Source organism: Thamnophis sirtalis, unplaced genomic scaffold (genome assembly GCF_051295495.1).
Source record: "Thamnophis sirtalis isolate CommonGarterSnake01/CBP01778 unplaced genomic scaffold, rThaSir2_p1.2 scaffold_9, whole genome shotgun sequence".
Taxonomy (NCBI): Eukaryota; Metazoa; Chordata; class Lepidosauria; order Squamata; family Natricidae; genus Thamnophis; species Thamnophis sirtalis.
The window spans coordinates 80,786,963-80,803,219 of record NW_028261389.1 but is presented as its reverse complement, the minus strand read 5'-3'; the positions used below and the strand labels follow the sequence as shown (position 1 = coordinate 80,803,219).

General features: G+C 42.7%; 1 protein-coding gene across 1 annotated transcript in view; it reads left to right on the top strand.

Annotated features, from left to right (window-relative positions):
- Positions 1-5,754: 5,754 nt before the first annotated feature.
- Positions 5,755-16,257, top strand: part of PHYH (phytanoyl-CoA 2-hydroxylase) — an 18,827-nt gene continuing 8,324 nt past the window's right edge. The window contains exons 1-4 of the mRNA XM_087722394.1: positions 5,755-5,913; positions 7,890-7,948; positions 8,847-8,957; positions 15,074-15,236. Coding sequence (XP_087578520.1) covers positions 5,833-5,913; positions 7,890-7,948; positions 8,847-8,957; positions 15,074-15,236 — 414 coding nt within the window. The 5' untranslated portion in view covers positions 5,755-5,832. The remainder of the gene's footprint in view (positions 5,914-7,889; positions 7,949-8,846; positions 8,958-15,073; positions 15,237-16,257) is intronic.

Here is a 16,257-nt window from a genome sequence, read left to right as displayed (position 1 = left end):
ATATCTAATCAGCATCTCCCACAAAGTGGATACCTATGCAACTTTATCGAAGAGTGCCTCACCCCTCGAACCATCGGACGTTCTTGACAACAGTTCCTTTAGTGACTGTTCGAAGTTACAACAGGACTGAAAAAAGGGACTTATGACCATTTCCCACACTTATGACCATTGCAGCATCCTCCCGTGGTGGTGTGGTTTACATTCGGACGCTTGGCAATTGGACTCACATTTACGACGGTCACCGTGTCCCAGAGTCACACGGCTCCTTTGCTGCCTCCCGACAAGCAAGAGTCAGTGCGGGGAAGCCAGGATTCACTTAACGACCGTGTGACTAAGAAATGCAGAGATTCGCTTAACAAATGCAGAAGTCGTGACAAGGGGCAGAACTCCACAAATTTCTCACTTAGCAACTTAAATCGTGGGCTCAATTTTGGCCGTAAGCCAAGGACAAGCAACAAGCTATGAGAAGGATAACGCTGTGATATATTTTGAAAACATCCGATTGTAGCAACCTCATGGTATCACCATATTCACACCCACCCAACTCCCATCAACAGCTGCAAGGAAGCAGCCAAGCTCAGAGAGAACCAAGGACCCCTCAATCAATGCAAAATGACTCTGAATATAGTTTATATAGCTTGCTAACTCTCTTCATCAACTTCCTCTGTACTTTCTTTACTCCTCATGGCAAATATACTCTCAAGAAATCCTTTGTTATTTACAATCTGCGGTAGCCGTTGAGTAATTACTGGGTGGCAAGTGAATTTTAGCAAATCTCACATGGCAAAACACCTGTTTGGTGGCACAGGTTAATTTAATTCTTCCACAGTGGGCAGTTGAAAATACAGAGCAGATTTTGCCAAAATTATTTGGCATGCCGGTCTTTTTTTCCCCACGGTCCTTTTTTTTTTAAACAAAAATGTTCAGAAAGAGACATTTCAAACGAGCAATTTTTTTTTTTAAAGAAAGTGTAATGTTTGTGTGTTTTTCAGAAAATGCGGTGGAATAAATTACCAATTCAGTGATAATGGAACCTGACTTCTGTAGTTGAATGGTTTGCTTGTTGATATGAGAAAAATGTCATTTATTCCATAGAAGGGCTTCTCGAACGCAAAATACATCCAGGGATTTTCTTCCAAACGCGATTCTTTGATTTTTGATTCTGTTATTTTGCAGAGGCAGCAAAATACAATACGTAATTATTTTATCTACCACATTTATATACAAACCACTCTTACGTTTCCGGACATCTGTTAAAAATTCCCCTAAAACCAATAATATTTCATGTAGGAGCAGAGATGCTTAAATTAGTTCAATATTTCTGCATAAATATGGCCTAAAGTGTGATTTGTTTTTCACACACGACCTAAAACTCAACCAAGAGACCCAATTAAACAAAGGAGTCATAAACATGATACTTGTTCGTTTATTTATGGAGGAAAATGATTGAAAGCTACATATTTGTGTAGTTTGAACATTTCTTGTAAAGACAACAAAAGTTACAAAGACTAAACAAATTTCCAAAGTATAGAGAAGGAACTGAAGAGAGAGAGCAGGAACAAAAGCTACTTGAGGCAAACACTTTTTGTCTCTAGAACTGGAGGGGAAAAAACATAACTAAAATATTTAATTGTTTCTGAAATGTTTAAAGCTTCCTGAGCTTAGAACAAATTCTAAGTCAACGTTCAATATTTGGATCTTGCATGCAAGGGCCAAAATACCTTTTGAAATCAGTGAATCCATTTTCAAGGTCTAAGTATTTTCCTTTAATGAAATTTAGAAGACGAATTTGGTTGAATTGCAACCTATCTTAATCTAACCGTAGAGCCAAATTAGTTTCCCTAGCAAGGTCTAAAGGGGATGTAGAATTGAGATGGACGAACAGAATAGAAGAATAGAACAGAACAACAGTTGGAAAGGACCTTGGAGGTCTTCTAGTCCTACCCCCTGCTCAGGCAGGAAACTACACACCACTTCAGACAAACGATTATCCAACATCTTTAAAACTTCCAGTGTTGGAACATTCACAACTTCTGGATGCAAGTTGTTCCATTGATTAATTGTTCTGTCAGGAAATTTCTCATCAGTTCTAAGTTGCTTCTCTCCTTGATTAGTTTCCACCCATTGCTTCTTCTTCTATCCTCAGGTGCCTTGGAGAATAGCTTGACTCCCTCTTCTTTGTGGCAACCCCTGAGATATTGGAAGACTGCTATCATGTCTCCCCTGGTCCTTCTTTTCATTAAACTAGACATCCCCAGTTCCTGCAACCGTTCTTCATATGTTTTAGCCTCCAGTCCCCTAATCCTCTTTGTTGCTCTTCTCTGCACTCTTTCTAGAGTCTTAGCATCTTTTTTACATCGTTTTCAAAAAGGAGTCTGAAAATGTTAAAAAAGTTCTGTGAATTTTCTTGATTAATGTCTTCATTTGTGGCTTTTATATTGCAATGTTACAAGCAGGGAACGGTATCTTAAAATCTAGCTGGTTGGTTATGGCACAAATATTGCCGGATTATGAGAAAGGAATTAATAAGGAATAATGAAAGCAGTTAAAAAACAATTATCTTTAGTGGGTTTTTATTAAATCTGTGTTTAGGTGTGGTGTGTGTACATTTTTATACTGGTTAACCTGACAACCATAAACATTCTGCTTTTTTTTTTTAAATCTGTAAGAAGTTTAAAGCTTTCTAATAAATTTTTTGCTTAAACAGTCAGAATCTTCTATAAACTTTAATGGTATACCATGAGAAATGGATTTTGGAACAAAACAGAAAATTAGGGTATGTTATTAATAGTCTTGTAAATGAAAAAGATAGTTATGAAGAGAAGAGATAGCAGAGTTGGAAGGGACTTTGGAGGTCTTCTAGTCCAACCCCCTGCTCAGGCAGGAAATCCTATACCATTTCAGACAAATGGCTGTCCAATCTCTTCTTAAAAAAAACTTCCAGTGTTGGAGCACTCACACACAATCCAGCCAGGAAATGCTCAGCTCCATCCAATCCCCTCTCCCAACTGTACCCCAAATTAAGAGATCGCAGGGTCGTAAAAAGGAACTTTAAATAGGTGTGAAATAAGTATCGGAAGTCATGGAAAATCCAGAGACTGAAAACAATACCAACGGGAGAGAATGTTGGAGCTTGGGGTTGACATGAGAAGTCCTTGGTGCTCTCTGAGCTTGTTGGTTTTCCTGGAGACGTTTCATGACCCAAGTAGGTAACGCCATCAGTGCTAGAAGGGAGTGGGGTTTACTCTCCAGCTTGTCCTGATGATATTGCTCGTCGTTCCTGGATTAGGCTGTGGCTTATGGAGGTGGTAGCTCCTTGACTGAGCCGAGGTGGCGCAGTGGTTAAATGCAGCACTGCAGGCTACTTCAGCTGACGGCAGTTTGGCGGTTCAAATCTCACCGGCTCAGGGTTGACTCAGCCTTCCATCCTTCCGAGGTGGGTAAAATGAGGACCCGGACTGTTGTTGGGGGCAATATGCTGACTCTGTAAACCGCTTAGAGAGGGCTGAAAGCCCCATGAAGCGGTATATAAGTCTAACTGCTATTGCTATTGACTTGATATTACTTGCTCCTTGATTGAGATTAATCGTGATGTTAATCTCTGCTCATCTGGGTGCCGCTTATTTTTATATTTTTGCTTTCTTTTTTTGCTTCCTTTTGGTCTCTCTCGAATTGTATGTAGATGTCATTTATCTCTGTATATCTGTTGACGGCTGTTGTGTCTAGTGCCAGGTTTCTGGAAATTCTCTAGCATTTTTTCCCCCCCCTTAGGCTTAGCTTGATTCAAGTCGCTCACAGTTTCCCGGCTGAAATTATGGTTCAGTCTGTCCTTGCGTTGTGCCATTAAAGAGTCTTTTGACTGCTAGTTGGTGTTCATGGATGCTCTCCGCTTGTGCCCTGCTGGCTGGGGTCTTCTGGGAGTTGAAGTCCACACCTTAAAATTGCCAATGTTGAGAAAGATGCTTATAGAGATACAATCTACCTAACTCTCTAAGGCTGTTCGGTGCTGCCATCAAATGGAGGGAATGGGATGGGAGAGGAGAAGAGAAGGAAAGTAGGTTAGGCTAGGATAGAACATAGGGAAGAGAAGAGAAGGAATGTAGGAGAGGGAAGGGAAGAAAGAGGGAAAGGAAGGAATGAAGGATAGGGAAGAGAAGAGAGAAAAGAGAAGAAATGTAGGAGAGGGAAGGGAAGAGAAGAGAGAAAGGAAGGAATGAAGGATAGGGAAGAGAATAGAGAAAAGAGAAGAAATGTAGGAGAGGGAAGGGAAGAAAGAGGGAAAGGAAGGAATGAAGGATAGGGAAGAGAATAGAGAAAAGAGAAGAAATGTAGGAGAGGGAAGGGAAGAGAAGAGGGAAAGGAAGGAATGAAGGATAGGGAAGAGAATAGAGAAAAGAGAAGAAATGTAGGAGAGGGAAGGGAAGAAAGAGGGAAAGGAAGGAATGAAGGATAGGGAAGAGAATAGAGAAAAGAGAAGAAATGTAGGAGAGGGAAGGGAAGAAAGAGGGAAAGGAAGGAATGAAGGATAGGGAAGAGAATAGAGAAAAGAGAAGAAATGTAGGAGAGGGAAGGGAAGAAAGAGGGAAAGGAAGGAATGAAGGATAGGGAAGAGAATAGAGAAAAGAGAAGAAATGTAGGAGAGGGAAGGGAAGAAAGAGGGAAAGGAAGGAATGAAGGATAGGGAAGAGAAGAGAGAAAAGAGAAGAAATGTAGGAGAGGGAAGGGAAGAGAAGAGAGAAAGGAAGGAATGAAGGATAGGGAAGAGAATAGAGAAAAGAGAAGAAATGTAGGAGAGGGAAGGGAAGAAAGAGGGAAAGGAAGGAATGAAGGATAGGGAAGAGAATAGAGAAAAGAGAAGAAATGTAGGAGAGGGAAGGGAAGAAAGAGGGAAAGGAAGGAATGAAGGATAGGGAAGAGAATAGAGAAAAGAGAAGAAATGTAGGAGAGGGAAGGGAAGAAAGAGGGAAAGGAAGGAATGAAGGATAGGGAAGAGAAGAGAGAAAAGAGAAGAAATGTAGGAGAGGGAAGGGAAGAGAAGAGAGAAAGGAAGGAATGAAGGATAGGGAAGAGAATAGAGAAAAGAGAAGAAATGTAGGAGAGGGAAGGGAAGAAAGAGGGAAAGGAAGGAATGAAGGATAGGGAAGAGAATAGAGAAAAGAGAAGAGAAGAAATGTAGGATAGGAAAGAGAAGAAAGAGGAGAGAAGAGGAGGAATGTAGCTATTGAAGAGAAGAATAGAGAGGAGAGAAAAGAGAAGTGAAGAGAAGGAATATAGGATAGGGAAGGGAAGAAAAAGAGAAGAGAAGGAATGTAGGATAGGAAAGAGAAGAAAATAGAGGAGAGAAAAGAAGTGAAGAGAAGGAATGTAGGATAGAGAAGGGAAGGGAAGAGGAAAGAAGGAATGAAGGGAAGGGAAGATGGAGAGAGAGGAGAGAAATCCTTATTGGCTAAGTGTGAAGGGCTTGGTCTCCGGGGCAGACGCGCTCAGGAGCCATCCAAGCAACAAGCGGTAAATCCGGATCCCCAGATCCAACCCTCCTCAACCCTAAGATCCAAAGTCCTTCCTGCGCGCCGCCTTCTCCGCCCAGGGCAACGGGGCCCCTTGGCCAAGCCCTTCTCTTCTGCCCTTCGCTTCGCCTCCTCTACGCGCGGGGAAGGGCGGCCACTGGGGACGCCCCTGGCCGCCGACGTGGCCCGCGAGCAGCTGGGCTGGCCCGCCCGCCTTCTCCGCCCCTTCCCGGCTGTAGCCGAGCCCGAGCAGCGGCCTCCGAGAGCCGAAGCGGCGGGGCTGAGCGGAAGAAGCGGCGGGGCTGGTTCGCCAAGGACGCGCGCGATGGAGAGCCTCGGGAAGCAACGCAGCGCGCCCCTTCGGCTGGCCATCTTGCTCCGGCATTTGAGCCCCCGCGCAGGATTCGTATCCTTCTCTTTCTCAACCTCTGGGGTCACCTTTCCCCGGGACTTGGCCCCGCTTGGGCCCCGGCAAAGACCGCCAATTGGAGCGGGCAGCCTGGAGGGGGGAAAGCTCAGCCGGGTGGGGGGAAGACTCCGGGATGCGCTCTTGAGCTTGGTTGTTTTCCTGGCGACCTTTCATGACCCAACTAGGCTATGTCATCGGTGCTGGAAGGGAGTTGGGTTTGCAGGGAGGAGGAGGAGGAGGACTGTGGGGTTCTTAGTGCTCTTTAAACTTTGTTGTTCTTTCTTGTGGATATTTAGTTGTTCTTTCTTGTGGATATTTCACTCTTCTGTTTACTTTTCCAACATCCTGCTGATCTATTTGGAAACATTTCTGCTAATCTTGCTGGGGGTAAAGGCCAACAATAAAGCATTTTGTATACATTTTCTTTGTATACTGCCGACATTGTCAATTTATAATTCTCCTCCCCCCCCCCAATTTTCCCAGTCCTCTAATTCTATGGTTGTATCCCCGAATTTTTTTGCCCAAGTTATCATGGTTTCTTTTACTATTTCATCTTCCATTTTGAATCTCAATAAATAGTTGTTTGGTTGTTTTTTTAAATCATTTTTTCCTCTGTCCTCTGTAACATTTTATCCAGCTCTTGTTGCTCTCTATAGAAATCATCGTTTTCTGCATCTTTTTTTGTATCTCGGCTGGATTTACACATAAGGCCACCAATCTATATCGATTCCCTGGTTTTTCAATTCTTGCTTCGTTTTTAATTTTCCTTGGTGGACTAATATATCTTTGTATCCTGCTATTTTGTCTAGGTCCAGCATTGTTTGGGTATATTAGTGCTCCCATAGTTGATATACCAGACAGGTATTTTATTGTAGTGGTTCTTGATTTTCCACATGTTAGTAAAAGTGTCTGTAATTTGGTGCCTTTGAAAATAAGTATGTGTTTTGTTTTTTCCTTCCCATATGGATGGATGCCAACCTAATTGCAAGACGTAATCCTCTAGTGCCGTAATCCTTTTGTTTTTTAAATCTATCCAATCTTTTATCTATGTCAGCGCTGCTGCTCGATAATATAATTCCCAGTCTGGAAAAACCACTTGGTGTTTCCATTATTTTGTAATAGTTTTAATTTTATTTGTATTTTTTTTTCCCTAGCCAAAAAAATGTTGTTATTCATTTGTTTAAATCTTCAAAAAAATTCTTTCCTAATGTTTGAAATAGAAGTATAATTTTTGGTAATATATTCCTTTTAATTGTGGCTATTTAATGAGAGTTGTAGTATTTTTTCCAGTTGTCCAAATCCATTTTTATTTTCTGAAGTATGGTATTGTAATTATCCTTTTTAATCAATGAGCATTTTGCCAGATTCCCAAGTATTTGACTTTCTTGGTTATCTGCATATCCATTTTTCCCTCTTTTCTGTTAATTGGTAATGTTTTTAGTTATTGTCTTGTTTATTTTAAGTCCAGCCACTTTGCCAAATTCTTCTATTTTTTGAACTAGTTTGGGTCCATTTTCCAATAGTTCCTCTAAGATAAATACTAAATCATCTGCATATGTTTCTTTATGTAAGAAGGAAATATCCCACTTGAGCCAAAAAAAAAAGGAACATTTTTCAGCTCCTTCTTTATCCATCAAGCTTTTACATTTCAAACTATAAGATAACTCCAGAGCAGTGTTTCTCAACCTTGGCAACTTGAAGATGTCCGGACTTCAACTCCCAGAATTCCCCAGCCAGCGAATGCTGGCTGGGGAATTCTGGGAGTTAAAATCTGGACATCTTCAATTTGCCAAGGTTGAGAAACACTGCTCCAGAGGGAGGAGGGTAATTTAAATGGGAAGATGCTATATTATATTTAATTTATTTCTGTTTTATGAGAGCAACTCCTGTGATTATAAATGTGTTCTTAGTGCGTTTCTCACAAGATCTGCCATCAAAGCAAGCTTTTAAATTTTTCTTAATTTGATGTCAAGACACCTGTTCCAACTTCAGCAACTTCAGTTGCTCCCGTGGAATGCCCAATGCAGTTCCAGTAAGTAGAACTTTACTCTGAGTTTACTCTTGGATGAAAACACAGATTTAAAAGTTTCCTTCATTTTGCTTTCTTCAAGTATTTAGCAGTATGTTTATGTATGTGTTTCAGTCGTTTTTAATTTTGGTTTGTGAAGTTAATTATTTATCTTAAACTGGTCTTTCTGGTGGTGGCGTTCTTGCAGACGTAGTGTAATACACGAAGTATTAAGGTAATTACCCTGTTTTCCCCCCAAAATAAGACTTCCCCGGATAATAAGCCCAATCGGGCTTTTGAGTGCATGCGCTAAAATAAGCCCTCCCCTGAAAATAAGCCCTCCCCAAAAATATTGCCACACAGCAGCAGCCATGAGGTGACCACACTCGCCGTCTCCTGCACCTCAAAAATAATAAGACCTCCCCAAAAATAAGGCCAAGTGCTTATTTCAGGGATCATCAGCAGGGCGACAACAGCGACTGCGGAGAAAAAAGGGCGCTTTAAATAGCGCTTTGAAAGCAAGCCGGTTCAAGTTAAGGTAAGGGTTAGGGTTAGGGTTAGGTTAAGGGTTAGGATTAGGTTTAGAGTTAGGTTAAGGGTTAGGTTTAGGGTTAGGTTAAGGGTTAGGTTTAGGGTTAGGTTTAGGATTAGGTTTAGGGGGGTTAGGTTTAGGTTTAGGGGTTAATTTTAGCTTTAGCGTTCACAGCGTGCTTTTTTCGTCGCACTGTGATGACGTCAGCTACGCGGTTTCATCGAGCGCACTTTAGTCGAACACGGTTTTGTGGTGGAACCGTTGCCAGATCTGCTGGCAGCTGGCGGGCCATGACGTTTTGTATTTATTGCCTAATTCTGTAAAATATCCCCAAGGTTGCAAGTTTTAATTCCACATCAATTTAAAAATTAATATTTCATGTTCCCACAGATACACCTTGGATAATGACGCCCTAACTCTAGAGCAAAGACGTTTCTACGAGGACAATGGATATCTGGTCATCAAAAACCTGGTGGCGGATGAAGACATTGAGCGCTTCAGGTAAAAGAAAGACAGGCAACCTTCACCCATGTGGCTAAAATCATTCAACCCAACACCTTGAACTGCTCTAAGACAGGGGTCTGAGGACTTGTGGACTTCAACTCCCAGAATTCCTCAGCTGGCCATGCTATCTAACGACTTCTGGGAGTTGAAGTCTACACAACTCCAAGAATTTTGAGAGTTGAAGTCCACAAGTCCAAGAATTTTGAGGGTTGAAATCCTCAACTCCAGGAATTCTAGGAGTTGAAGCCCACAAGTTTTAAAGTTGCCAAGTTTGGAAACTCCTGCTCTATAATCTATAAGAGTTCGTGTATTTTAATTATGTGTACTGTTGTTTATGTTCCCTTTCCCCTTTGAGTTGTTTGCCGCTCTGAGTCCCTCCTGGAGAAGGGCGGCATACAAATAAACCCAATAAATAAATAAATAATAAATAAATAAATAAATAAATAAATAAATAAATAAATATTTCAGTTGAACTCTGTTATTTGAGAAAGCTAGGACACGTGAGTAGTTAATTAACTACCTCACTGCACTTGGAGCTTCTGTAACTCCCAAAGGTGGTTGCAACTGGCTCATCTGGAGTTGTGCAAAAAGGTTGGTTTTTGTCTTTGGAATTCTGAGGGGGATGTTTAATTTATTATTTTCTATGTGGTTGTTGTTGTTATTATTATTATCATACAATTGTATCACAGCGGCCAGTTGTTTCGCCGGATTTGGCATTGGTTACTAGTCGGGCCCCACCCAGGGGCCTAGGACGTCGTAACGTATTCTCCTAATATGCGTGCAGATCAAAGCAGTGCGGCTTTTTGCATTTGACTGACGGTGATTTTGTCAATTTTTAACTGTTTTAAATGTCATTCCAGTGCTTTTGGAATAGCACCCAGTGTGCCAATGACCACTGGAATTACCACTGCTGGTTTGTGCCATAGTCGTTGAATTTCGATTTTTAAGTCCTGGTATTTTGCGATTTTTTTCATGTTCCTTCTCGGCGACCCTGCTATCCCCTGGTATTGCGATGTCTATGATTGTGACCTTATTTTTCTCAACCAATGTGATGTCTGGTGTATTATGCGCCAGCATTTTGTCCGTTTGTATACGGAAATCCCACAAGATCTTGACCATCTGATTTTCGGTGACTTTTTCAGGCTGATGTTCCCACCAGTTTGTTGCTGTTTTAATATTATAATTTTTGCACAAATTCCAATGGATCATTTGTGCTACTGAATTGTGCCGCAATTTATAATCAGTCTGTGCGATTTTTTTACAGCAGCTGAGTATGTGATCAACAGTTTCATCAGCTTCTTTGCAAAGTCTGCATTTGGCATCATCAGAGGATTTTTCGATTTTGGCCTTGATGGCATTTGTGTGGATAGCTTGTTCTTGCGCAGCCAGGATTAGTGACTCTGTTTCTTTCTTTAATGTACCTGTTGTTAACCATAACCAAGTTTATTCACTGTCCACTTTATCTTTTATTTTTTCCAGAAATTGGCCATGCAGTGCTTTGTTCTGCCAACTCTCCATTCTTGATTTTATCACATCTTTTCTGTATTCTTGTTTCGTCTGTTGGGCCTTCAGTAGATTTTTGTTCTTTACTTCGATTAATAGATGTTCTTGACTTTCTTTTAAATAATCAGCCAGTGCATGTTTTTCTTCTTCAACTGTTTGCTTCACTTGTAATAATCCTCTGCCACCTGATTTTCGGGGCAGGTATAGTCTATCAGTATCTTCTCCCAGGAATACACATAGCCCACCCTTTTCAGCAGTTAAAAGATCGATGGCCCGCCGGTTCTGTAACACGAGGGCTGCTAAGGAATCTATTTGGTCTTGGATTTCAACCAAGGTACCAGCAATTTGGTTCAGGCTTTCTTGGAATTCTTCCGACAGCTGCCTGAACTGTGTAATGGAATGGGTCATTCCACCTACACCTGTTCCAATTGCTGTCCCTATTCTCAAGATTGTTAATAGTGGAATCAGGAGTGGCACTCTTTTCTGGACATGTCCCAGGAGGGGTACAGGGAGGGCCTGTTCCCCACTTACCACCCCCATTTTGGGAGGAAGTGTACTAGGGTGCATGTGCCAGTCCAATTAGTGGGCAAGCACAGATAGGCATTTCTCCCACATAGAAAGAAAGCTCCATTTTCTCCTATACATACGACGATGTTCATGGAGAAGGCATGGACTCGGAGGTTCCTTTCATTAGTCCAGACTTGTAAAGTTCCTGCTAGGAATGTACCAGTCAGAGGCTGTAATGGAACTTCTTGATTAGGATCCATTAGCTTATTCCTGAGGACTGGCCCTTCAAAGAGATATTGGGATGTTGCGTTTCCAGGGGGGGAAGTAAACACAAACTCCCGTAGTGGACTGTATTGAGAGCCTAATGGGCAATCAGGGTGGTTGGAATGGCCTTGGGCAGCTTCCAGTGGTCAGATTCCTCTTCCATCCGCTAAAAACAATAGGAGGTGGGAGCGAGAAAGTGACTTTCTGTTGGAAGAGCTTGTGAGCAGAGGGAGACATGCTGCGAGTCAATTTTACGCCTACAAGGATTTTCCTGGGGGCAAGATACATTTCAGATGGGCATTGTTCCTCTGATAGTGACCCCACAGGAATGCCAGGCTCCTGATGTCGTTTGATAGTTAGAGCCGAGGTGGCACAGTGGTTAGAGTGCAGTACTGTAGCCACTTCAGCTGACTGCTAAGCTGCAGTTCGGCGGTTCAAATCTCACCGGCTCAAGGTTGACTCAGCCTTCCATCCTTCCGAGGTGGGAGAAATGAGGACCCGGATTGTTGTTGGGGGCGATATGCTGACTCTGTAAAACCGCTTAGAGAGGGCTGAAAGCCCTATGAAGCGGTATATAAGTCTAACTGCTATTGCTATTGCTATTGATGCACAAGGAGGGTGACCCTATAATTTCTACACCAACTGCTATGGGGCCAACGATGGGGAGACGGCTCATCCCCAGTCTTTTCGCCATGTAGCTGGGCTTAAGAGCCAAGGTGGCGCAGTGGTTAAATGCAGCACTGCAGGCTACTGCTAGATCAGCAGGTCAGCGGTTCAAATCTCACCGGCTCAGGCTTGACTCAGCCTTCCATCCTTCCGAGGTGGGTAAAATGAGGACCCAGATTGTTGGGGGCAAGAAGCTGACTCTCTGTAAACCGCTTAGAGAGGCCTGAAAGGCCTATGAAGCGGTATATAAGTCTACTGCTATTCTGCCGTTCTAGCTCCCCATCTACCTCCCTTGTCAAAGACTATCGTAGCTCTGGTCTTTTCCCAGAGTTCTGACTCCACTGGCACCGCATGATGAGGGTCCGGCAGACAAACACAACCAGCATTTCTGACCCAGGGCAGGGTCAGACTGATTGATTAAGCTTTGTGCTAATTCCAACACCCTTAACATGTAATCCCCTTGTCTTAACTGTTGCAGGGGTCCATTTCCCTTGGGCTTTGCTCTTTTTCTTACAGGGATTGCCAAATAGTTGGCTGGAAGTGTTGGAATTGGCTTGCGGTTTCGTCCCCAAGCATAAATAATGCGCCGCTGACGGGGGCGGACCAGTTCCCCACCCTGTAATGGGGTTTCGTTCCCGGGATTTTTGACATCCTCGGATCCTCCTTCAAGAGCTAAGGGCGTTTCTTGGGTATTTTCGCAACACGGGGAGTTAATAGTCAGGAAGTTATCGCTTAGCATGCCTTTTGCCAACAGCAGACGAAGCTGCAAACAACTCATAATTATCCCTTACACAAGATTTCCTTTTACACAGTTCCCTTTGGCCTACAGATTCACCACATCAGGGAGAGGGTAAGGATTATGTACGGTTTGGAGGGTTACATAACAGAGGCTTTCTTTGGCGTTTTCACTGCAGCTGTTAGCCTTTCAATTAGGAAGGGGTGTTTGATTTCCTTCCCAGAGGCCGTTAAAAGACCTCTTTCTCTGTAGACAGCCGCATGAACATGCAAAGTGAGAGAGGCGTATTTAGAGTCAGTCCATATATTTACTCTTTCATCCTTTGTCCCCTCTAATGCACGGATTAAAGCCCATAATTCTGCTACCTGGCCACTGGTGCCTTTTGGGAGAGGCCCGCTCTCAAAGACTCGGTCAAGAGACACTGCCACATAGCCAGCAGTATCTCCGCATCTCCCGTAGTAATGAAGCTTGATCCGTCAGTGAACAAGTTATAGTTTGCAGATTTCAACGCCACGTCCGTTAAGTTCCATGAGAACTGACTCTCAATGGTTCGCATACAATTATGCTCAATTTAGGGTCCCAGCATTGACAAAAGGGTGGTAGGGTTTAGGGCATTTATTTGCTTCAAGATCACTTGTGGATTTTGAGTCAGGAGTGCCTGATATTTGTAAATTCTAGGGTTTGTTAACCATAAACGTCCCTTCGTTTCTAAAATTCCTTGAATTGCGTGGCTGGTATAGATAGTGGTAGGCTGTGCGAAAGTTAATTTATTAGCTTCCTCCATTAGGAGAGCCATGGCCTGCAATGTGGCCAGCTTTTTGCAACACAGTCCAGTTGTAAGAGCCGAGGTGCCTGCAGGCGTCCTCTTTCTCAGCCGGCGTAATTTTTATTGTCCTGATCCTTGTCAGATTCTTGGATCGGTGGTGTCCTCCGGATGCCCAAGAGAGGTCGTCAGCACTCTGCCGGAGAAAAGTCTCCATCGGTGCCTGAAGATGGGTGAGATGGCCTCGATGGGGCACCGGTCGGTCCGTTCCGTCCTGCCGCGGTCGCCAGAATTGTTGCAGAAAATGGCAGGCTTTAGACTTCTCAGGATACAGGAAAAGTTTATTTGGCTGCCAGGTTCAGAAAGCTAGCAAAATCACTAACATTGCAAATTCTGAACAACTTTCTTATACATTCTCAAAAGCATTGCAACATGGAAACACTTAACTCATTTCTTATTGGTTATTTTGGGGGGAAAGCCTTATAAGTAAATGGGGGTCTTACTTCTCCTTTTGTTACAGGTATGCACTACATGTCATTAACGAACTTTATCTGAACCTTGTGGTTTGGACTTTTGACATAGGGACGTTGGTTAGAACATCTTGCTGATGACATTTCCCTGTCCCTTTAAAGCAGACTTCTAACTGTCCCTTTTATGCCATGTCTTCATTCTTATATTTTAATTCATATTTTATTCTACTTTAGACCGATCCTTTCACAGGGGTCGCCTAAGACCATTGGAAAAGACATATTTCTGATGGTCTTAGGAACCGAGACACCTGCGTTCCAGTGTTTGGAGCCAGAGGAGCAGCGGCGGTGGTGGGCGCTACCTTGCAAAAGGGGGGGGGGCTACCTGACAGGAGCGCCAGCAGGCGCCCAGCCAATTGCAACACGAGAGGCATCGGGCGGATCGGACGGCTGTGCTTGACGAAGGAAGGGGGGAGAATGGAGCACCCTAGCGCCGGTGTGGCAGCGCCCTGAGAGGTGGCTGGGCCGGTCTCAGTCTCCCATTGGTGAGGGGAGGGGACGCTGGGAAGAAGGAGCCGAGAACCGAGGCGGGAGGAATGGCGACGATGTCCCTTTAGTCCGCAGCCGCCTTTAAAGCAGGCTTTAAAAAATAAGTCTAATCATTCGAACATTCTGTAGGCATTTATAGTTATTGACTTACCTCCTTGCAGCAAACAGCCTGATTAGCACAAGAAAAAAAATATCTGTCTCTGCCTCCCAGCAATTTGCCTCCTTGCAGCAAACAGCCAGTTTCACTTTCAATTTCAGCAGGGGCCTCCCGATCATCAGCTGTTTCAGGCTGCGGGGATTGCTATAGCCTATTGCAGCCTCCGTTTGCTGCAAGGAGGTAAATTGCTGGGAGGCAGAAGGCAAAGGATTGGGGCGGGTGGGTGGGTGGGGCTACATTCAGTGTATCAGACGCACCCAAGTTTTCACCCTCTTTTAGGTGGGAAAAAGGTGCGTCTTATACTCCGAAAAATAGGGTACCTTGCTCCTTTTTTCCTGTTCATTGTACGATTTAGCCTCCCAATATCCTGGGAGAATTGCTTTTTGACTCCCAGTGTAAAGTCTTAAGGCGGAATGGATGCAAAGGTGGATGCGTTTAGAAGCATTCTGGATGCCAATTTAAAATGCTTTCCCCTTTTCTTTCTTTTAACCCTGTTTCCAGGGAGGAGTTTGTCAAGATATGCCGAAATGAAGTGGAGGTACCTGGAATAGCCATCATGAAAGACATCACCATCTCCAAGTCTGCAGCCGACGAGAATACCGTTTCAAAATTGCAGGATTTCATCTTGAGCGAAGAGCTGTTCAGATACTGCACCTTACCTCAGGTGAAAGCAGGACTACTGCGAAATCCTGAACCTTTGCATAAACCTCTCTCTCCCCACCTCAAAACATCTTACCTTCTGAAGAAAATGATATTTAACTCAACCCACAGTGCTTAAGCAAAACGTTTCGATTGCGATCGGCATGTGTGAGTACCGATTGGGGTAGATGGCAGGGGTGACACCGAAACATTACTTTATCATATTTTATCTGTATTTTGAAATATTTTATTTCATTCCAATTTCATTTTAAGTCGTGTTTTATTCCAAATTTCATTTTAAATTGTATTTGATCCAATTCCATTTTAAATTGCTTTTATCGAAATTTTAGTAATAATTTGTTTTTGGAACTCTGCACTTCGATATCCTCACACTTTTAAAAAATATATATTTATACATTTTTTTTCCTTGCTATGCATAAATGCTTAATGAACAGTCAATTTGCTTATGCTTAATGAGTCAATTTGCTTATGCAAAATAATAATAGTACGACTAATAATAATAGTAGTAACAATATATACTAATAATCTTTCATCGTCATTTACTTATACATATCGATAATCTTTTCTAATTTCTCCCTCTTTTATCCAACCACGGATAAAACAAATCCCGAGTTATAAAAATACTCTGTTTCTTTCTTGTCTTTTATTTTGAATGTCAATCTATCCATCTCCGCTCAATCTAATATTTTTCTAATTATATTTTCATCTGTTGTGCAAATGCAATTCTTGTTGCTTTGGCACGTGTCATATTAAAACATGTAATCCCTTTATTCACTGGTGAAATCTAATTTTTTTTTTGCCACTGGTTCTATGGGCGTGGCTTGGCGGGAGAGTCATGTGACTGGGTGGGCATGGCCAACTTTTATTCACTTTTTAAAGTATTTTTTTTGCTACCTATTCGCCGGAACCAGTAGTTTAAAAAAAGCTTTAAAAAGTGAAAAAAGAGTTCTGTGAAACTCACCTCTGCCGCACGATGTTGGAACCTTTTTCCCCCCAGTTTTTAAAGTATTTTTTGCTACCTATTC